The sequence below is a fragment of the Lactuca virosa genome, chromosome 3 (genome assembly GCF_052849685.1).
Source record: "Lactuca virosa cultivar CGN04683 chromosome 3, Lactuca_virosa_CGN04683_v6, whole genome shotgun sequence".
NCBI classification, from domain to species: domain Eukaryota; kingdom Viridiplantae; phylum Streptophyta; class Magnoliopsida; order Asterales; family Asteraceae; genus Lactuca; species Lactuca virosa.
The window spans coordinates 132,484,140-132,508,853 of NC_136428.1; the positions used below are offsets into that span (position 1 = coordinate 132,484,140).

General features: G+C 32.9%; 1 protein-coding gene across 1 annotated transcript; it reads right to left on the reverse strand.

Moving 5' to 3' along the window:
* Positions 1 to 20,399: 20,399 nt before the first annotated feature.
* LOC145164067 (uncharacterized) lies at positions 20,400 to 21,657 on the reverse strand. Its single transcript, XM_079082789.1, has 2 exons — positions 21,249 to 21,657; positions 20,400 to 21,013 (listed from the first exon to the last, which is right to left on the reverse strand). The coding sequence occupies exons 1-2, from the start codon at positions 21,655 to 21,657 to the stop codon at positions 20,400 to 20,402; spliced, it is 1,023 nt and encodes a 340-aa protein (XP_078938915.1).
* Between the last annotated feature and the right edge of the window lie 3,057 nt (positions 21,658 to 24,714).

Below are 24,714 nucleotides of genomic sequence, written 5' to 3' on the forward strand. Positions count from 1 at the left end.
GTAAAGTCGCATCAATGCTCTGCAACAACTAAGCACGCTCCAGATCCAATTTAACCTTGTCCAAATCAAACTTATTCTACAAATAAAAAAGAGTTAGTTAATTAAATACCAATCACAACTAAACTTAAAATATTATCCAAGTTACCTTTAGATGCATCGTTGTGACATTCCTTAAAGCGGGGGTAACATTGTCCCAACCAGATACGTTCAAAGGGATGTTCATCCACATATACCTCCCAATTTCACGGGTAAACCAATTACCACGGTTCCCGACAGGGGAATATGTGAGCTCTCTGTCGAAATCAAATCCATGGGCTTTCCCTTGTTTGCCCGTATCAGCTTTGATAGATGGATGTTTTTTGCTAGGCCTCTTCTTTTTTTTAAGGAATCTTAGCTGAAAATATAATTAAAAATATTAGTCACGATAGCTTATAATAAATGGATAAAAATAGCTAATAAATATATCATAATAAGACTTACCATCTTGTTCGTGTTGTCCACGACCAAAGCCTACTGAAGGTGGTGGATCCCCGACTTCATCACCTCCATATCCTAGGCCCATAACATCCGCCATCACATAGAAGAGTATCGCCCAACTAAACCCCATATATAACCTGAAAAATTATTATATGAATAAAAGTTGCACATATTGCATATACAAAAATAATACACTTTCTATTATAGATCCTACTTTGTTTTTATTTTTTTAAATTTTTTTTCACTATAGCATTGTTGTTTCCAAATTGCATATAAATACATATACAAAAATAATACTTTCCATTATAGCATCCTACTTTTTTATTATTATTTTTTTTCATTTTTTTCATCTATATCATTATAGCATCCCAATTGCATACAAACACACAAACTACATACATAATTTCTATACATACAATTACATATAATAAAATAAATACAAATTCCATTATAACTTCCAACTTTGATTTTTTTCATACATAAATACGCACATTATACATACAAATACACTTAAACACACATTATAAATACAAATACACAATATAGCATCATACTTTTTTTCATTTTTTCCATTATTGCATCCTACTTTTTTTTCAATTTATTCAATACACATATTCATTATACAATTTTTTTTCCATACATCAAACACATTTTATACATACATAATGCATACAATATGAAGAAATAGATTAGAATACTTCATGAAATGAAATAGAACCTATGGTGGAATGAAATCAGAATGGTGGTGGTGTTATGGGGGTGTATGGTGGTGTTGTGGTAGCTAAACAATCTGGTGGCTTTGGTGATGATGATGACAACCCGAAATTAGAGGTCAACAAAGCTTAATACACACAATCAAACACCCAAATCATTAGTTAATCTCTTAGATAGTCAGTGGACATAAAAGAAATCGGGAAGAAAAATCAGGAACCACCTATAAAATTCAAGAATAACCTGTCGCCGGTGATGAGGCTTAAATCATTAGTTAATCTCTTAGATAGTCAGTGGACATAAAAGAAATCGGGAAAAAAATTCAGGAATCACCTGTAAAATTCAGGAATCACCCGTCGCCGGTGATGACGCTTCCGTCGCCGGTGACGACCCTCTTGTGGTCGTCGGTGATTCTACTTTGGTATCAGTCGTCGACAATCGCTATGGTGAAATAAAAAAATTACAGAAAGGGGTGGAGGAAGAGGGGTATATCTATGATGAACTTTAGCGGCGACGGAGAGGTATTAGCGGCGACATTAGGGTTTTAGTAGTAACGCCCTTACAAGGGAAAAAAGTAGCACCTTTTTTTTGGAGCATTAGCGGCAACGGTGTTGCCGGCATTGAGGTCGCCGCTAATACGTTGAGCGAACATGGTTTTCAGCCGTCTGATTTGGTCCAAATCAACGAACACAATTAACCAGATTGTTTTGATGTGGATCTGGGTTTTCTACTATTAGCGGCGACGCATACTATTAGCGGCGACACGAAACCCGAAAATTACGTGTCACCGCTAATAGTATGTGTCGCCGCTATTTCCCTTATTTCTTGTAGTGTATTCATATATTAGCTAACATTTAATGTGAACCGGACTTACTTACTTTTGTAGCAAGTTAATGTTCTTATGGTGGTGTCTTTGGCAAAACTTGCTTAACATTAAATATCATGTCTTTGAAAAAAATTGATTCATATATATATATATATATGTGATTGTGTTTTAACTATCTATTGTATGTATGTATGATTGATTGTGGACTAATCATTTTAGTTATTTAAAATAATGAAATTAATGCATATTACATGTTGAAGATAGAATGGGTATTAATTAAATATTCAACATTTAATATGCATTAATTACTTTCTTAAAATAACTAAAATGATTGGTCCATAATCAATTGTACATGCACATAATAAATAGTACAAATATTTGAACCTAACTCTATCTTACTACTTTATAATGCATATATAGTAGGGGTCCATGGTTTTTAAGACCAAAGTCTTAAAAATAGAAACAACGAGAAGAAATATAAACCTTTGGGGTCCATGGTTTTTAAGACCAAAGTCTTAAAAACAAGGAGAAGAAATATAAACCTTTGGATCAATTTTAGATAGTTTAGATTAATTGATAGTGATCCATGTGAATAAGAATTAGCCAATCAAATTAGTAGCTTAATGTACTACTTTCAATGCTTAAACAAACACAAATCCCTCTCGTACATATACAAACTATTTGAAATTGTTGAATTGTTGTTCCACTATTTAAGTCTTTTCAATATCTCTTGTAATGAATATTTAAAAACCCAAATATCTCCATTTCTGAAAACCTAATGTCAGCCCCTTCTTCTGATGCACCTTTACCTCTTCTATTCGTTGCCACCATCACCATCTCGCCCAACAACCTCCTGCACGACCCACCACCACCAGCATTGCCCCGACGTTCAACAACACTGTTTATGGCCTCCAAAACTAAGATCTAAACAACCAAACAATCTCTGCTAATCAAATTAGTAGTTTGTTGTTGTTGCTGTTGTTGCTGTTGTTGCTGCTGTTGCTGTTGCTGTTGTTGCTGTTGTGGTTGTCGTTGTTGTTGTCGTTGTGGTTGTCGTTGTGGTTTTCGTTGTCGTTGTCGTTGTTCCCAATATTATTATTTTTCATTAATATTTGTCTTAAAACTTTTTTTTGGATCGCATTTTTTACATATTTAAGATCCAAACAATGGTTTTATTAATTTATGTTTGTAAGTACTTAGTTAAACATTTGTAGTTTACACTTTAATGTGTATTATTAGACACATTTAATGTAGTATTAGACAATGTTCATTAGTAATATGTATTTGTATTTGATATTTTTTTAACGTATTAGATGGTGTTTATTAGTTTTATTGTAATGTTATTGGTTTTGATGATGTTTATTAGTTTTATTGTAATGTTATTAGTTTTGTTGTTGAATTTCCATATTATTATAAGTTTAATGTAACGGGGGGTTTTTCAATATTTTGGACATAAAAAACTGGAATTTTTTGAATTTTTTGTTGTTTAAAAAAAAGTAATCGGTGACGGAATACCTACGGAAAATCCGTAGGTAATGTAGGCCGTAGGAAATCCGTAGGTGATAAAGTTAATGGTAGGCCTTGTCGGCAATCCGTAGGAAATCCGTAGCTATTTATTTCCGTAGCTATTCCGTAGTTATTATATCTATGGAAAAAACCATAGGTATTCCATAGCTAGTCCGTAGCAAATCCGTAGGTATAAATTTCCCACGGACATTTATGCTACAGGCCTTTTTCGGTAGCAAATCCGTAGATATTGCCTTATACCTATGGATTGTGCCGTAGCTATTGCCCTAGTTTTCTAGTAGTGTATTGCTTCTAGCCTCACCACTCACATCCAGTACTGCCAATGGTGACGGATCTACGTACGCCCACATTAGCATATCTATTGAAACTCACCAACGCAGCCGATATATCTGTAAACCACCACCGCTGCCTCTTCTAGCCTCACCACCATCGAGGCCTCTCTCTCGAGAAACTGTTTGTCTTAAATGTGCATGTTAACCGATTATGTTCTTATTTTTGGTTTGCATAACTCTTACAATGAAGACTACAGAAGAAAACAAAGTAACAAAGGAAATGTGTTGTAAAGATATCGAATAAAATCGATAGATCTGTTTATTTGCTTCACATCTTCTTTTCTTTTCTTAAAGATTTAGACTTATTCTGTTTCTTATTACTCTTTTTTTTATTTGACTTTCAGTCTATTTACTTTATGTATTAGATCTGATTTGTATATAGCCGTCATCTAGCAAGTAAAAATTGTTTACATTATCTAAAATTAAAATATGGATATAATTCTCATGCTTCGACTTGTAGGTATATCAGTGTTTTACTTGCTTTTATTTATACAAAACTTTAAATTATATATTTTTGTTAACTAAATGTTATATTATTAATTATTCGATAATTGCATCAATTTATTCTATTATAAATAAATCACGTCTCATTTAACATTTAAATAGTGTGTTTGATTTTCTTTTTCAAAACTTAAGGGTTGCAAATCTAAACTTGGTTTCTTCCTTAAATAAAGGTTGTATATATCTTTTCTTTTCTTAAATATTTACACTTATTTTGTTTCTTATACTCTTGAGTTTACTAAGGCAAATCTAAACTTGGTTTCCTTAAATTCCATGGCTGTTGTCTTTTGGTGAGCCCCAGTGATACACCACTTCATGTCATCAAATGGTATGGATAATTGGCCTTAAAATAAAGGCTGTTATTCAATGTTGGATGTTGCTGCTGTCGATCTCCTAGATATCATCTTCATTGGGCACTAGTTAACTCTTTCAATCACTTAGATATTGTCCATTAGATGTTTTGGTGTTACTTTTAAATTCCAATGTATTTTCTCTTTGTTCTTATGTATTTGTATTTTATTTTCTGTAACTGTCCTAGCTCCTAGCTGGTCAGCCGTTCAGAAAAAAAAAATTTATTTAGTAAGGATGAAAATATAGTTTTTTAGTTTTGATAAAGACAAAAATTTTAAATAATTCATAATAGAAAGGGCAAAGATTTTGAAAATACAGGCCACAGAAATTGAATTACCTAGGTAATTATGAACTGAAGTAAACTTTCACAATTTTCTAGATGCTTTTTAAAATTGGTAAGATATATACGGTAATTGCTGTCAACGTCAAATTAAATGACTATTTTATTGTTTTTTTTTATTATTTTTATTGTTTTAAAGAATAATGGTATGTTGATATGTCTTTTATAAATTGTGAAAGATGCTGTTATCATAAATTATTTTTGCCATATAAAATTTATCTCAATTATTGTTGTCAATTAGATATAACAAGAGTTCCTTTTGGAGAATTTAAAAAGTTATTAAAAAATATAACAAGAGTTTTTTTTTTTAAGAATTTAAAAAGGTATTCAAAAATCTTTTACGAATTATTATCGATCCAAATCCTAGAACTTTTTGAAATTAATGTCTATTATGTAGCATTGTTATTTAAATAAGGGGCCTAGGTGAAAAGTTAACAGAATTTCCTTCCTGCCCCAACTATTCAATACATTACATCATTTCATCTTTAATTCATATTTTAAGTATTTCATTTACTAATTTTATTTTATATATTAATTTTATTTTGATATAAGTTTATAGTTATTACTAATTATAATCATTATAGATATTTTTAAATGAGATTACGACACAATAGTTAATAATTTAATAATTCTTTTTTGTAATATGCATGCTTTTCACAAGGGTCGTTTTTACAAATATTTTGATGTCCACATTTTATATTTAAAATTTGTCTATACAAATAATACTTTTTTAAAATTTATCCTAAATATATTTTTATATAAATTAGAAACTTAAGTTAAATTATAATTTGACGATTAAAAATGAAACTATTCGTTATAAAATTTTAATCTAAATTGGCGAAAGTTGACTAATATAATTGAGCGGGATTATCTCAAATGAAAACAGGAACATCAAAATCCATAATAATGGAACCGAACGAAAAAATTGATCTGAAAAAACTTGAATTTGAACCGAATAAGAAAACAAAAAATACAAAGACAAAATTGCAAAAATGGTACCTGTGGTATTCATTTTTTTTTGGGGTTTTAGTTCAAACCCCGACTTTTTTGGATTAGCGGTCATTTTGAGCTATGTTCGTTGCGTTTTTGGTCCCTCTGAATAGTGAAATGACTGTAATACCCTTGGGGTATTTATTTTCCATTTTTCTTTCATTTCTTTTTAAATCTAATACTAATTTATTTATTTTAATAAGTAAAAAAATAAAAACGCTCTCTCTCTCTCTCTCTCTCTCTCTCTCTCTCTCCCCCCCCCCCCCACTTAGACAAGCATGCTGATAAAATCAAGATTTCAATTTGCAAAAAACCTCATCTTCAAACTATGTCAATCTTGAATTTCTTTTCTCTAAGAGATATATAAAACTCCACAAATGATTTGCTCCGTTCACTAAGCTTCAAACAAGCTCTTTCCAACCACCAACAAATCAAAACGTCTATTCAAAAGTCTCTGAATCATCCTTAAAGATGATAGATTCTCGTGGGAGAACAAAATAAATACTCTTTCTTGTCAAAGCTCACAGTTCATCTTCGCCGATAAGATTGGTTTGCAACACTTTCGCCGGCAACGATTATACCACCTCCATCTGTTAAGATTTGTGGTTCGATTTTCAGATCTGTTAAGATCTGTGGCTTGATTTTCAGTCGTCTCTCTTTCTTCGCCAGATCTTGCTAGGGTTTGCAGCGACGTCTTCGACAATTCTTCTTCTCCGGCGTGCTGCAATTACAGCGGATCCTGCCATGGTCGTCAACCTTTGTATGTTGATCTTTGGCTGAAGTTCTCTTAGCAACTTTAAACCTAGACGCCCCTTCCTCGCCTTGCAATCAATACAAAAATCGATATTTCGATTGTATACCTCATGCAATAACATTGAGTGAACACATGATTTGGTTATTTTATCGACGTTGATCAGAATCTGGTAATTCAATCCACTGATTTTCATGGCTATGTGAGTTCGTAATTAGTGATGCACATCAGTGTCGTTCAAGCAGACCACGTCCCAAGCAATTTCTGATTCGTTTTCAGGGGTTCTATTTTATCACGAAAACTCTCGTTCTTCTTTGATTTGAAGCATCAATGGATTTCTTATTTGAAATTGGATGTAGAAATCGTGAATTTATTTTTTGTGTTGTCGATCATCAGATTCTTTGTGAAAGAAAGGGAATATTGGTTATCGTTTAAGAGAGAGAGAGAGAGACCCCCAAATTAATTAATTATTTTCTTTTTCATTTAAATTAAATATAAAAAAACATAAAAAATAAATTAGAAGGGCATTACAGTCATTTCAGTTTATCGAGGGACCAAATCTGCAACGAAACTACCTCAAAAAGACCACTAATCCAAAAAAGTCGAGGTTTGGACTAAACCCCAAAAAAATGCATACCACTGGGACCATTTTTGCAATTTTGTCAAATACAAATAGACCAAACCGGTCAAGAAGGAATTCGCATCGAAAACAAACATTTCGACAACAAGGTAATACTAACTAATCACCGAATGAAGTATCCGCCGCTCGCTGCATTGCGCGGGTACGCTGCTAGTATGTATATATATATATATATATATATATATATATATATATATATATATATATATATATATATATATATATCATTACCTATATGTTAAAGACTTGTGTTTATGTCCACGTCGATAAGCTGCTTTCTCCTCCAATAACAAGGCTGGTGGGCGGGGTTTTTTAACGTATATGGTCTTAAGCTACCTGCCTGCTTCCTTCTCCGGTTATCCTGACCTCACCATGAGGCAGAAGACTTCACGGTAGGTTTTTCTTTCTTGGCGGCGGCGTTTCCCCCAAAGCTTCTTGCCACCTACTTTTCGTTGAAGCCCAAGCCACCTCTTTTCCCTCCAGGTTTTCCCCACCTCTTCCCTAACAAGTGTCCTTCTTCCACCTCCTCTTTACTCAATATTAAACTTTCTTCCGACCCCATCTTCTATATTTAAGGTATGTATAATTTCAGATCGTAGGTTTTCTATTAGTTGATTTTTGTTCTCACTCTATGCGGGAGACGATCGATTTATCTTTTCTTTTTACAGGTTTGAAAGAACGGCGATTTTCGTTCTTGTTTATTTGATTCTTGGGTCTTTTCAACGAAAGATACATATGTAGATTTCAATTTGGATTCCAGTTCATGAGGTTTTCTTGGATTTTGCTCATCATTTGTGCATCGACCATCGCCCCTCTCCCCCCAATAATAAAGGTGATGTTTTTTATCTTATATTCGTCACTTCTTGATCATTCCCAATTTACATCTTTCCGGTCAGCTGACATCGCGCCCAAATGGAGCACCGTTACACATCGCTTATTTCTCTTCGGACATTTCTATGGCTTCCATGGGAACGGAGGAGGATGATACGAGGGAGGCAACAATTTCATCCGCTACATGTTTGAACCCTAAATTGAAGGGATTCTATATTGAAATTCGAATTTGCAACTTTGAATTTCAGTCATCCCTCTTCTCTCTACATCTCTCCTGATTCTATATTGAATTTTCTAGGGTTTTTAATTGAAGCTACATCTTCATCTTAATCTTATTTTCTGTAGTTAGGGCTTTTTCTTAAGAACAGCTAATTTTTTGCACAAGGTAAACCTCTAATTTTTCCATTTCTCATTCCTTTGATTATTTATCTTTTGTTTTTTGTGAATTATTATATGTAAGTTGAATTCAGTTTCTAATTTAAGGTATTGTATTAGGATTTGGATCAAGCAAAGTAAAGTGTATCGTCATATTGAAGTGTAAGGAAATATATGTTTATTGTTTTGATTATTGCTTGTCGTCAGATTTGGTACTAGATAGCATTTATGGGTATCCACTTTTTATATGTTTAATTGCTGGAGTTGGAAATAGGTGATCTTCCTGTTCTTTTTCAAAATTTTGTTATTACTGGTAATAACTTTAAAAAGTATAACGATTTGGTTTACAAATTGATGACTTTGTTCAACTGTTACCTATCAATGCCATTAGTATTATCAATTGAATGGGTGAATGTACACTAGGAACAAATTATCAATTATCAGATTTAAATTTCATTTAATACAAACAAGCACATATTGTGAATTTGAGGTTTTTTATGAAAAGGAAAGTTCTCTTAAACAAAATATCAAACCTAATGACTTATTACTATTCCATTCAACTATGACTTGTATTAAACATCTTATATACATGTTCTTCTTCATCAGTGTTCAATAGGGTATCTACCTTTTTTTGATATGTTATCTACTGGTTTGGTTTCTGGTCTGGGTTTGATAGACTTAAATGTGAGGTAGATGTCTCACTATGAGTGCTCTACTAGGGTATCAATTTGGTTTCCAACTATGGGATATTGAAGATGCAAACACCACTCATAACATAGTTCCAGATATGGTGGTCTTCTTTTCTCTATGAAGCTGCTGGAGGTGATATATTACGTGATGGTTGTTGGCTACTCAAGGATGTCTTGAAATCTTTTATATGAAATTTTGTTATGAGAATAAGCAAGAAGAATCACATGCATGCAGGTCAATTTCTTTATATTTTCGGTATATCGTATAAGATGAGCTAAAACCGCTTGAGTTCAGTATCGATGTTGGACCATGATCTTTGACCATATACATTCACTGGGTATTGCATGTTCATTAGGTGATCACATGATGAAAGAGTTTTGGAGGTCACAACTGCTTAGATTGTTGCTGAAATAGGGTAATAACCAGAAATCCCATGCAAGAAGATCCAAGAGTATGATTCTAACAGGTTGGTGATGGGGCATTATAAAAGGATTTCTGAACTACCCATCAAATCATCACTGGCTACAAATTAGTTTTTGATTTTTTATTGTTAGATCTATAGCTTTCATAACACAAACCCTTCTCCTTTGTAATATGTAACTTGGCGTTTACTTAATTTCTAACTCAAACATCGAAATGGTGTAGTGATTGGGAAGTTAGACTTGATGACTGGTGATTAAACATTGCAGCTCAATTTTTTATGAGAAAATTACAAAATTAGCCAAATACACTAATTACAATACAAATTTAGACAAAAAAAAAATTGCAAAAATAACCACTAAATTCGCAGATGGAAATGACCCATCTGCGATTTTGGCTTTCCATCTGCGATTTTGCTTTTGAAAAACTATAAAACCGTTTTTTTCTTCATTTTTCACTCTTCAATATAGAAAAACTCTCTCTCTCTCTCGGGGATTCCTTTTGACGATTTCTCGAAGAAAATGGACGATTATTTCAACAATCCCGAAAATATGGTTAGATTTTAACTCTTTTTATGTTTTAATTAACATTTATTTAGTATATGTCTTTATTATTTTATTATTTATTGTATTAGTTAGTGTAAAAAAACGAAATTATATTGTTTGTGATAGGGTAATTTTGTTGTATTTGATAGTTTTAATATTTTTTATTAGTAAACTTGAAGTTTAAATGCTATTTTGTTAGTGGTTGTATGAATGTACAAGTAGAGATTGTGTAGAGTGTGCATTGGGTAGTTGTACATTTAGTAAAATGGTTAGAATATGCTAATTTTTTTAAGTTCTTAGTTAAATAAATTGTTAGAATAATGTTTACAATATGTTTGGTTAGTGGTTTAAATTGATAAATTGATATAGCATGGTTAGAATATGATATTTGTCGTTTGTATAATTGTTGTATAACTTGAAAAATTGTATATTCTTATCGTATAATTGTTTTTATAAATTGAAAAATGGTTAAAATAATGTTTACAATATGTGTACAATAGTCGTTTGTAAATTTGTCGTATAAGTTGAAAATTTGTATATATTTGTTGTTGAAGTATAAAAAATTTTAGAGTATTGTTAGAAAATTTTATAATATGTGTACAATAGTCGTTTGTATATTTGTCGTATAACTTGAAAATTTGTATATATTTGTTGTTTAAGTAGAAAAAATTTTATAGTATGGTTAGAAAATGTTATTTTATATAATTTGAAAGTTAAAAATTGTTTGTATACTTGTCGTATAACTTCGAAAATTGTTTATTTAGTTGTCGTTTAAGTTGAAAAATTGTTTGTTTATATGGTTAGAAAATGTTATTTTATATAATTAGAAAGTTAAAAATCGTTTGTATACTTGTCGTATAACTTGAAAACTTGTTTATATAGTTGTCGTTTAAATTGAAAAATTGTTTGTTTATATGGTTAGAAAATGTTATTTTATATAATTAGAAAGTTAAAAATCGTTTGTATACTTGTCGTATAACTTGGAAAATTGTTTATATAGTTGTCGTTTAAGTTGAAAAATTGTTATAATATGTTATTGTTTTTCAGCGAAAATATATAAATTATTGATTAAATATTTGTATTTGCATTGTTATTATTGTTTATGTTATTATTGTATTTAATAATCATATATTTTAAAATGATATAGTTGTTTAGTTTTGTAATATGTTATTGTGTTTTGTGCAGCATGATTATAATAATTTCAATGTGAAAGCTATTGTAAACTTAAAAAGATCGGGGTGTAACATATGAGAAGTATTTGAAGTGTTAGATGGTGTTAGACGTGATATATTTAGAGATACAGTATTTGGTTACTTGTTGGACGTCCCTCGTTTATAAGGGGACGGATTGTTGTTCCACAAAATGTTTCTTCATCAGATACGGCCGGATGTTGTTTTATCTCCAGATGGAATAAAACGGTTATATTTTAGAGTAGGCGATACGAAAATGGTATATGGGCCGGAAGAGTTTTGTTTGATAACCGGGTTGAAATTTGGGGAGTATCCAAAAAATATCGGGAAAAATGTGTCTGAAAAAATAGTTAGTAGTAAAAAAGATGTTTATTGCGTGAGCAGCTATTTCCGAACTATACAAATAGTTCGGTGAAAATCGGTGACCTGAAAAGTTTTATTTTAAATCAACCATTCTTAGAAGTTGACGACGCCGATGCAGTTAGAGTATGTTTGATACACATTTTGTGTGAAGGTTTTTTGTGAAAAGAAATAATTGATCGGGTGCCACAAGATTGGGTTTTTTTGGCTGAGAATTTGGATGTCTGGAACCGGTATTTTTCGTTTACTTTGAAAGTTTTATATTATTAATGTTAATTTATATTATAACTAATATTTTTCTGTTTTGTTAGTTTCGCTTGGGGTAGCTATTTATGGGATTTTACGTATGATGACCTTGAGGATACGTGGAACAAGATAAATAAATATTTATCACTGCCTGAGCGTCGTCAAACATTAAAATACACCGTCTCAGGATTTACGGCTCCAATTAGGGTATAAAAAATTACTTATATTTAAATTGTTTTATTGTTATGTTAGTTATTTTAATTTTAACTTTTATTACTATAATTGTAAAAATTGTAGATATGGATATATGAGATGCTTCCAGCTGTTCGTACCTGTGGATTTGTATTGAGAAAAAATAGAGACATGCCTCGGATGCAACGATGGAGTGGGACAAAGAAATTGAAATGGGTTGATGTGAACAAGATTTTTTCAAAGATACAGGTTTATAAATATTTTTTTATTATTAATAAAATTCATTATTATACTTTTATATGCATTTTTAATATGTTCAATTTTTTAGGAGGGACAACCACCAAGAAAAAAAATGTCACCAAGTGATGATGAGATGTCATCTTGTTATTATATGTCATTTCAAGAGTATGTATATGGTGAACCGAAATCAGTTCCATCCCCAGTACGGGACCAGTTTAGGAGACAAGACGAATCTTCGTCTAGTATGTCGTCAAGTGGTCGCTTTCACGGTAGAGGTGGGCGCAGTGGGAAACCCAACTTAGAGGAGGTGTTGAAACGGCTACATGCACCGGAGCAACAGGTGTTTACGAACCGAGAACCTACAGAGGTGTTTGTTGAAGAAGTGAATAATGAAGATCTATGGAATAACATAAGTTTTGACCAGCCTGCAGTATTCCAAACAAATTTTGATCAACCGGTTAGTTACACGCTACATTTTTTTTTAATTTATTAACATATTTGAAAATTTGTGTTCATATTTTATATTTGAAAATGTAGGTTATAGAAGATGAAGTGATGAATAAAAATAATACAAATGAAAATATTTTTGGCGATATTGAAGACGACAAGGTTATTATATATATTACAGTTACGATTTTAATAATTAATTTTTAAGGTGTCTTTCGTTAATAACTATAATGTGTTAATTTTAATGTAGGAGTTGGACGAGAGGAATGTAAATGCGGGTTGTAGTAGGAACAAATTTGATGATGATGTGTTTGATGTAAATGATTATAATGAAGCTAAAGAGGTTGTTATACTTATATTTATTTTAATTTTTTTAGTAGATTGAAACATTTTTTAATTAGAGATTTTTGCTTATTAATGTAGGTGTCGGAGGAAGATGAAATAATAATTACTGAAAATGTAAATTATTATGATGCTTATGGTTTTGATGGCAAAGAAGTTACACCCGATAGACCGAGGGCTCGAAATCCATCAAAGTATTTGTGCCCTCCTTACACCGAGGTATTCGTTTAATTTAAAAACTTATATCGTAATAATAGAATTTTATTTTTATGTGAATTATTTGAAAGATAGAGATCTAAACATTTGAATGTTGTTTTAGCTGCAGACGACACCGAAGCAAAAAAGAAGACCAACAAAGAAGGTTGATATCAAATCAACAAGCCCCGTTCCTCCTCCAGCATTTGCTGTTGCTCACGACTTCTCCGTGTTGCGCCTGCAACCTTACGTAGCAGGCGGTGAGGTTGTGATCCAGAATTATTTATTTCATTCATATGACATGCAGCATCGTTTGTTTAATTTGGTGTTAGATAGAGATTTTTGGAGCGCCTTGTTTGGCCATACACACGACGGATGGTTGGAGGCAGCGGTAAAATAATAGTTAATTTATTATTTTAAAAGTATTTTCTTTTTTGGTTAATAACAAAAGTATCATAATTTTGTGCAGCATATCACCCTTTGGTATAGACTACTGACAGAGAGACGTTTTGATAGCGACCGACATACAATAATGCCTCCAAATTTTTTGTTTGCCATGCTCTGGAGGAAGGGCAGGATTGGAGGGCGTTTATGGCTGGTATTGCTAGATACCCCAACTTCATGGTTGCTTGGTGGGATATCGATACGGTAAACTGAATTTTATTTTTTGAAATTATTTTCGTTATTGTCGTTATGTTTTTGTATTCTTATATGTAAACAAAATTTATTTATTTTTTATCCTTATACAGGTCCTATTGCCGATTTATTCAGCCCCCTAGTCACTGGTTATTTGGGGAACTACGATTGGCGAATATGGAAGTCCATATTTATGACAGTCTCGGTAGAGGGGCTTATGAAAAATTCAACTCTGATGGAACCTTTACCAAATTTGAAGCTCGGGTGGCAGATTATTTAGACAAGATTGACTATTGGGCCCGGAGAAACATCCCAAGGATTTCATTGAATATGCAATTCATATTCGAAACAAATGTTCCCCAACAAAGTAGTCATTTGGGAGATTGCGGTGTTTTTGTTTGTATGTTTATGGAACAATTAGTTTCAGGCCAACCAATATGTGAGCTTATTGACCCAAGGAACGCAGCTTTAGAGTTTCGCCAACGGATGGCAAAAAATTTTTGGGGGTCGAGTCTTGGTCCTATGTAGTTGGATTATATATTTGTATATGTAATTGTATGTTGGATTTAATGACCTATTAATAACTTCAATACTTACAACATAAGAACGACACCACATTTGTTTTAAACTAACAAGTACACTGCTCTAAACATAACAACAAATACAACAATTTATTGATGTAACAACCTCAAAACTATGAAAACAATACTAAAAAGCTTACAACTTGTAAACAATAATTGCCAAAAAAAACACCCAACTACAAACCAAGGCTATCTTTAACTTCTTATTTTATGATTGAAAGAGCTTGTTACAGTTAGCTATTTTAGCTATTACGATAGATGATTGGTCCTTCTCTTCATCAACCCAACTGATAAACCCGCATTTTGGTCCATGTAAATTTAAACATTGACAATAAGAATTGTTGCCATATAATGATTAGGGTGTAAATATGTATGAAGTTAAGAACATGATACCATATATGGGCAAGCGTAAAATAATCTTCATGGGTTTTTAGTTGTACCCGAAATCCTAATGACACGTTCACCTCCGCAATTACAATATGCCATTCGCCTTTTTTATTCTATCTAATATGAATTACTTTCACAAATAAATTTCATGGAGTTACTATGTTTGACTATGAAATGAACTGGTTTGGCTACGAATCTAAAAAGTTGAACTATGAACTGCATATAAGTACATTGTCTTGTCTTGTCGGTCAGTGATGTTTGACTATGAAATGAACTGGTTTGACTATGAATTAAAAAAGTTGAACTATGAAGTACATTGTCTTGTCTTGTCGGTCAATGATGTTCGACTATGAAATGAACTGGTTTGACTACGAATTTAAAAAGTTGAACTATGAACTGCATACAAGTACATTGTCTTGTCTTATCGGTCAGTGATGTTTGACTATGAAATGAACTGGTTTGAAAATGAAATTAAAAAGTTGAACTATAAAATATGAATTATAGAGAAACACCAATTTGTATATAATTAAAATTGTATTTGTGTGATGATTATAATACACTTTCATTGCTTGCGAAAATGAGTACTTAGACCGAAAGAAGCTTTTCTCAGCTACCAATATTCTTGCCTAATCTACAAAGAACAAATCCTAATACCTTCACAGCCATCAAGAAAACTGATACCAACCGCTTTCAATTTTGTTTTGTGGCTTTAGGTTGCGTGGTATAACATATTTGTTTTATTGACTTAATTAATATTTCTTGCTAATGTATCTCGTGTACTCTTTACTTATCATTAATTTATGTTTGTTTTTTTATGCAGATTCGTACCTTCCTTAGGTGCATGATACCGTTAATATATGTGGGTTATTTACCCCTTCTTGGGAGCTATCTGACAACAATTTACTTCGCAGTGGCTTTGGATGGAAATCATGAACCCCTACTCTTAGCAATTGGTTTGGGAACCTTAGAGTCTGAAGAATCATGGAGATGGTTCATGATGAAGTTAAAAGAGTGTTTAGGTGAGGATACAGAGGTTGGTTTCGTAAGCAACCTATGTGATAAAATAGACTTTGGTGTTCAGAGTGCCTACCCAGATTCGTATCATGGATATTGTCCTAAAGATATAGCTCGAAAAATACGTGAGTCTATCGGACATAACGATACGGAAGTCGAATCGTTGTTTTGGAAGTCATGCAATGCATATAGTGTTCATGATATTTACTTGTGTCTGGAAAGGTTGCAAAGTGCATGTAGGAAACCACCTTTCTGCACCTTGCTTAGGAGTCCAATTTTCTGGCTTGACGATATAGCAATTTCAAAATGGATACGAGCATTTTTCCCAAAAGTACGTTACAATGTTAAATCGATTGATGTCCCTGAAATGTTGCAAATTATATCCACGTCCACACGTGAGTTTTCTATAACAACGATAATTGAGTTAATCAATACGTCGATACAATCAAAGTATGTTGAACGGGCTGAAGTGGCGGGTAAGGGAGATTGTTATATTTAGTTTTTTCTTGTGTTATTATTTTTCTAAAATTATAAAATTTTCCAGGGAGGTTGTCTGGTGGGTTGACCCCTTATGTTGAGAGTAAGGTTCAAAAACGTGTCAACAAGTCTTATAATTGGATGGCAAGACGTTTGTATGGGGATACATTTGAAGTCAATGACAATTTTGCCACCAGCAAAGTACAACTTGAACGTAGGGTATGTAGTTGTGGGAAATGGCAAAAAAGCGGTATACCATGTGGCCACACTATAGCATCTCTAAGAACCCGTACGTCTGAAGCCATTCACGAAATGGTTGATTACAAGTTCACTGCTTTCGTGTATCGACTTGCATTTGGATCTGAGTTGGTGAATTCTATACCATCACATGTGCACTGGGAAATACCAAATGAAACGGTGGTCCTGTTACCTCCCTAAAAGATGTAGTTATTTATGTACCCCGTATGCATTTTTAATATGTCGTATTATGTATTAGTTATTCATGTACCCCGTTTGCATTTAATATGTCGTATTATGTATTAGTTATTCATGTACCCCGTTTGCATTTTATGTCGTATTATGTATTAGTTATTCATGTACCCCTTTTGCATTTTATGTGGTATTATATATTAGTTATTTATGTACCTGTTTTTTGTTAATTCTTTTTTAATTGCGATTGAGGAAACAACAAACATTAAATGTAAGGGACATTTATTAACTAGTCACAAAACACACGTACAACAACAAGCAACTTAACTAACGAAATACATTTAACTTAACCAACATGCATATTAAAAATGAGGGACATTATTTAAAAGATTTCATGCATCTGCGTGGGTAAACTCGCTACCATCATATTCAAAACGGTATAGTTCCAAAGCCACCTGTCGCAGAATGTCTTCATCCATATTTGCATGTTCATTATCCAACTCGTTATAAATATGTTGAAATTGCTTCACCTTTATTTTCAAATCCATAAACTTCGCTTTGACATCTCTTCTTCTTCGATATTGAGTACGCCCCACTAAATGGTGAAACAAATGACAGACACGAGACCAAAATGATCCAGCGCGAACTTGTGGCGGACCCGGTGGAAAATCCTCCTCTACAGTTACAATCCAAGCTTGAACAAAAGCGACCTCCTCTTCGTTGCTCCATATATGTGGTACAGGTGAGTCCATACTTGCAAGGGGAAAAGTAATGCGATACCATTAGAATGGATATTAACAACTATTTATACTGACTCTTTATTTTCCCGATGCAATGGCTTGGCAACTCAAGTAGCAGTGTATTGTGTTGTCATTCGATGGAATGACTTGTCAACTCGAACAGTGATCTGTTGTGTTCTCAGTTAGTACACTGCGTTCGTCAGTTAAGTTGGACTATGAATTGCAGACAAATTAGAAGATTGGACTGCGAGACGAGTTATTGGTTCAATAAAAATGAGTGTCAACTCGAACATATATTATTTTTGACATTTTACTCTCTTTGTTTCAATAAAAATGAGTTCTATACCATGGAGCAATGACGAGTTATTGGTTCTTACACGTGCATATATTCATGTGTACGAGACCAGCAAGTTGAACGATCCAATGTTTTGGACTCGTTTAACCAATATTTTCAATGCTGAAAACCGAATGACTACAACAAACGATCGTGGCGAACTAGACATCTTAGCAAGATGGTATGAAATGAAAACGGAAGTTCTATTATTCAACGATCTTTATACCAAAATTGACGACACCCGTTTAAATGCTACTGAGGAGGCCATCTTGGAAGCTGCTAAGGAGGAATACAAGTCATTAAGTGACGAGTTGGAATTCCAGTTTGAAGCCCCTTGGAATATTTTGAAATATATCTTGTTTATTTAAAATCTATTTCAATTTATTAGGTGAGTACTAGGTTATTTTCATGTATTACGTATGTATTGGATGCATCTCCTATGTTTAATTTTAATTAATAAATGCTCATTGCATTAGTTTTCACAATACATTAGAATACATTACTAACAACAATTCCATGAACCATTACAAACATTACAACAATTACATGAAAAACAACGATTTAAACTTAAACTATTAAACTAACAACTATTACATGAAACATTAAACTTATGACATTACTACAAACAAAGCATTAAAATAAAAAGCAAGTCCATGGGTTATTATTAACGGAAAATAGAGCGGTCTACATGAAATACTGATTATTTTTAACAACCTTCCAAACTTCCTCATATTCGAAGTCTCTGCCTTCACGCTCACAGATGTAAAAATCTGTAACAACTTCCAAGAACTCTTCTTCGTCCCGACAACGAAGTTTGGAACTTTTCGCATAATTACACGCTCGATTGAACCATGTCACTTCTTCCTTTACATCCATCCATTTAGTAACAACATCTGATTGTTGTCGTTGTTGTCCTTCTCCCATCTCATGGTTGAACAAAGCTGTTATGCGAGTCCATTCATCACCTACTAGGCAATGCGGGGGAGAAAGTAATGATACACCATACTTAACACTTAGCCAGCATCGTGTTAGAACCAACACCTCGTTTGTCGTCCATGGTCGTTCAGAATTGGAACCAGGTACTTCATTCGAAGAACTTGCTGCATTCGACGACATTTCTAAATATGAGAGTTGGTTTCATTTAGGTGATTTGGGTGTTTGGTTTTTAGATCTTAAACATCTATTTATATTAATAAATACAGGACTATGAATTACAACTTTGACTACGAATTGGTTGCATTTGGACTACGAATTGCAGGTTACTGCAGTCACTTATCATGTCAAACAGTAAATTATGTGTTGTCACTTCAAAGTTTGACTACGAATTGCAGGTTACTGCAGTGACTTATCATGTCAAATAGTCATTTATGTGTTGTCACTTCAAAGTTTGACTACGATTTGCAGGTTACTGCAGTGACTTATCATGTCAAACAGTCATTTACGTCTTGTCACTTCAGTGACTTGTCATTAATGTCTAGTCATTTCAAAGTTGGACTATGAATTACAACTCTGACTACGAAATGGTAGCATTTGGACTATTATGTATAAATACCACTTATAGCACCAGTTTATTATAATGTCGACTTTATTATGACTTCCTCACACAAATTCGAAGTTTGCACATGCAACGAAGTAGATTGTTATTACTGTGATTCAGTCGACCCTTTTTTTACACCCTCTTTAGCCGGGCCATATATGTCAGATGAAAATTTTGAAGAATTGAAGAAGGATGAAGAACAACAAGAAGAGGACAAAGAGTCATCCCGACTTCTCACTCAACGTGGTAAAGATATTGCATCAGAATGCAAAAAAGCTCAAGAATGGATAGACCTCAATAAAAACAAAATCAAAGAGCATGAAGAATGGATAAAAAAGACTAAGAAGGCAATCAAAACAACTGAAAAATGGCTTGCTGAGAAGGACGAGCAGTTGATACACATTATGGTGCAAAAGGATCGTTTGGAAGACAAAATGAGAATTAGGGATGACTATATAAAAATCGAGAAAGAGAAGTACCCATTGCAGTTCCCTGAGTTTAATAATTAGTTACAAAAATATTGTAATATTATCATGATACACCTTAGGGTGCAAAAGGATCGTTTGATGGTTTTTGTTTTAAATAACATCTTGTAATTGTTCTAATCTGCAAACTAAATATTATAATATAAAAGCTTCATTAATTGTTATAATCTGCAAACTAAACTAAAATATGAAAGCATAGCAATGTCTTGTAAGATTTAATACAAAAATTACAATACATAATAAGTTAACAACTCTTCATTTCAAGGTTGTTTTATATCAAAATCAGCGTCATAGGTTTGTGAGCAACTCGCTGAACCACCAATATTAAATGTCATTTCTGCAGTAGAAATTGTGCGACGTGCTCCACTACCGGACGCCCTTCCAGTACAATTGTTTCTCGTGTGTCCTAGTTGACCACATGTACAACACTCTTTTCTAATTGGACCCTCGCCTTGGGATGGAATGTGATCTGTGTTTCTTGGCCTGCATGGCTGACGTTTATCCATTATAGGTGGCTTAACAATCATCAAATCATCAGGGATATCCCATTCGGATGGCTTTGGCAAAGGGTTTATTGATTCCTCATATGTTTTCCTCAGTGTTTCGGTGAAGTAAGCATTTAACGCATACCTCAAGCAGTCTTGGTAATTGTTCACTGTTAAACATCTTATGACATGACCACAAGGTATCCCATCAAGTTGCCAATGCCTACATGTACATGTCATATGTTGGAAATCAACAATCACGTTTTGTGCCCCCTTTTTGACCTCGCATTTCGTATTTGAGATCATGCGAACATCCCACTTACTAAAACTTTTTTTGTTTTCTTTTACAATATCATCGGCCCAAGGGGTGAGTGTTGTTGTTGCTTCCGCTAAAAAACAGGCAATATGATGAAGTTAAGATCAATAACATTAAATTAATAAAACATTAATATTAAAAATTAACTTAATACCTGCAAAGTTACGTCTTTGAAACCATCACTGTTGCATTGTTGCACGAAAAAAATCGATCAACATAAGTATCGGCACCTTACGTGCGTGTCTAGATAATGCATTTATAGACTCGGCACTGTTGGATGACATAAGATTGTATCGGTTCCCTCTTACAATGTGCCCTTGACCAAGTTTCTGGATTTATACTTTTTAAGTACTCCCATACTAGTTCTTTTGTCTTTTTCATAACATCCATGGCAGCGTCAAAAGCATCATCTGCGTACACCCTACAAGCCTCCCAAAAAAATCCTTTAACTGTGTTACTCTTCCCGAATCTAGATACTATGTTGAAATACAAATGGACACCACATATTCCGTGATGAGCGTGAGGAAAAATGTTGGCAACGGATGTTGCTATAGATGGAGACCTATCGGATATAATTGTAAGCTCCTGTATATTGCCTATGCAATCACGTAGTTTTTGAAAAAACCATGTCCAAGAATCTGTACACTCATTTTTGCATATACCATATGCAACCGGTAATATTTGGTTTTGTCTGTCCTTAGTAACTGCAAGTAACATGGTACATTTGAACTCGCCCTTTAGGTGGGCTCCATCTACTACAAGGGTCGGTTTACAAAATTTGACAAAAGCGCGTACCTACAATACATTGTATATCTATTCAAATACACCAAAATAAAAATGAAAAAACTAATAATATATTAAAATACTAATCGAGCAACCAAGTGCGACGTACAAAAACTCAAAGCGATCATCACCATCTGTTTTAATATGTGTCACCGTACCCGGATTATGTTTGACCAAATTGTGACAATAATCCGGAAGTTTGGTAAAAGAATCCTCTTTCGTACCCCTTAACAACAACAATGCATATTGCTTCGCACGCCATGCCTGATGGTATGAGATATTGATATTCAATTGAGCATTCATATCATTAATAATATATTTTCCTCGATAAACTCTACTATAATCTTCAGCCAAAACATCAGCAAGATATTCACCCAAAACATATTTGTTTTCTTGTTGATGATTAGGTTGCAAAATTGTTGAAGAACATGTGTGTACATCAACAAATTTATTCACTTGGAAAAGTCCATCAGAATTTTTAATTGCTTTTGCTCTTAGTAACCAAGAACAATTTTTCGAAACACACACAACCTCATACCTTGATTTCGTGGATCTACTTGTCCTCGTCTGAAAACCTTCTCCAAGACATTTTTTACCAATACACCGCTTTAAAAGTTCTTTGTTCTTAAATATACTCTCACATTCAATCTTTTGAAGATTGATGTCTACCATCTGTGTTGGGATATCTTCATTAATATCAACTGGGCATGCTGGTACGGGGGCATACCGTAAAAAAAGTTATCGGGAAACTTAGCTTTAACTTCATCACCCAACTCATCTCTATCTGAATTGCTTTGTAAGTCGGTTATATCTAAACGTACATCAGCAACATCAACATAATCCCCGTAAACATGCTTTTTTTCATCTTTTTGACTCAAATTTATTTTCTTTTTACTTTTATCTACTACACGCCTATTCATAACTTTAACTTCTTGTTCGGGAACATCATCACAACGACCACCCACATCATTAAGATATGTACCAACATCATCATCACCAACATACTTGTAATTCTCAGGATCCACATAGTGAATAGGTGAATAACTAACATTAACATTTTCAGCAACACTGTGAAATTGAGGTACACTAGGAGTATTGAAAGTACCTATCAGATCGTTGCTCCCTTTATAGCTGCATAAATTACCAACCGACTGATTTTCACTGTGACCAGCCTCATCAACCTCATCTCCTTCATCAACTGCCACAAACACTTTCACAGCCCTTCCTCCGCTACATTTGATTACATTTATCAACATTCTAACATCCATGTCTTCAACTATATCTATATAATAATTCAATTCAGGATGATGGAAACGAAGACTAATTCTATATTTGTCTAACAAACCAATTTTGCTTCTCACCAAAGATACAAAATCACTATAACTAATATACTCAGAAAATATCAAAGCAAATTCAGAAATACCTCCCCGTGGACATACGTATTCCATATTTGTTTCAATAACTTGCCATCTCCCACCGGTTACAAGATAAACCAAATATTCAATCATTTTTTTAGAGAGATTTTAAAGAAATTTCCTAAACAAATAACAACTAAACTGATAATTTTCTACAAAAGTTTATATATAGTAAGGTTATTTTGTAGTCAAAACAATTGATTTCATAGTCAAAATAAATAAATTAATTAATAATTAAAATTTTTTTCATAATTTCGCAGATGAAATACAGAGGAAATCGCAGAAAGACTGTGTCCATCTACGATTTAAGCCTGCTCCACCCATATATATATATATATATATATATATATATATATATATATATATATATATATATAGAAAAAAAATTATAAAAAATACCCATCTGCGAATGTACAAGTGGCTAAAGCACACTTGTGCGTTAGCCACTTGTACATTCGCAGATGGAACATGAAAATCGCAGATGGACCATTCCCATCTGCGATTTTAGTGGCCAATTTTGCAATTTCAATTTTTTTTGGCTATTTTCCACAAAGTGATTAGTATTTTTGGCTATTTTTGTCATTTTCTCATTTTTATTGTGAAGTATGTTCCTAAAATACGCAAAAAAAAAAAAAAAAAAATCAGAAAAAATGTTCATCTAAAACATCAACCCACCTCTACCATCCTTTCATGCATTTAGGTATGAATCCATTAATTATTTCTGAATTTACAACAACTACAATTGACGCTCGGTTATTACATGTTCTATCTTTACCCACAAAATATCCAGAATTGGATCCGGGTCTGATTTGAATTTCATCGTGGCGAGGAACTTACTTCAGTTCAGCCAATTTGTATTTCAGTTGCACAACAGTGATTTACTCAAGTTTCTGTGTCAACAAGTTTGTTCCATATGTATGTAATGAAAGACTGTTTATTCAATAGGAGGTACAATGTCATTTTTAAATATCAAACATCACAGACTTTGTGTACATTAAACTAAATAGACAAAATTATTTCAGTTGGAGGCATCAAATGATCATTGTGTTTAGAAACCGTAGAATCACCAAAATACAAAGACTCAAAAGACCCAAACAAAATTCTTTTGTCAAGAAAATTCGATCGACTTTGAAAATTGGGCGAAAACATATGGCTTTGTAAATTCCAAAATTCCTTATGTTTTGTCTTTTGTTTGTGTTCCTCTTGATGGAGGCATTATGAAATATCTATTTCTAAATAATAAGTTGTAAAAAGGTTTATTACATTGGAAAATGTGAAATTTCCTTATTATCCTTCTTTTAAGCAATCATAAATTTACTTTCCTAATTCTACTCTTTTGCTTAGAAATGAAGGCCCTGGGGATTGCATTGAAACCTTTGAGGGGCATATAAAATTTTGAACTCATTGATGCATTATATGTCGGAAATTTACTATAATTCTTTTATAAACTTAGCAAATTCTGTTTTCATAAAAAGATAGGGTAACGTCTATCAAATATACAATTAAATATAGGATAATGTTAATTGAATATAAAGTTACGAAAATCTAGGAATTATTTTTTAAAATAAAAAACCTA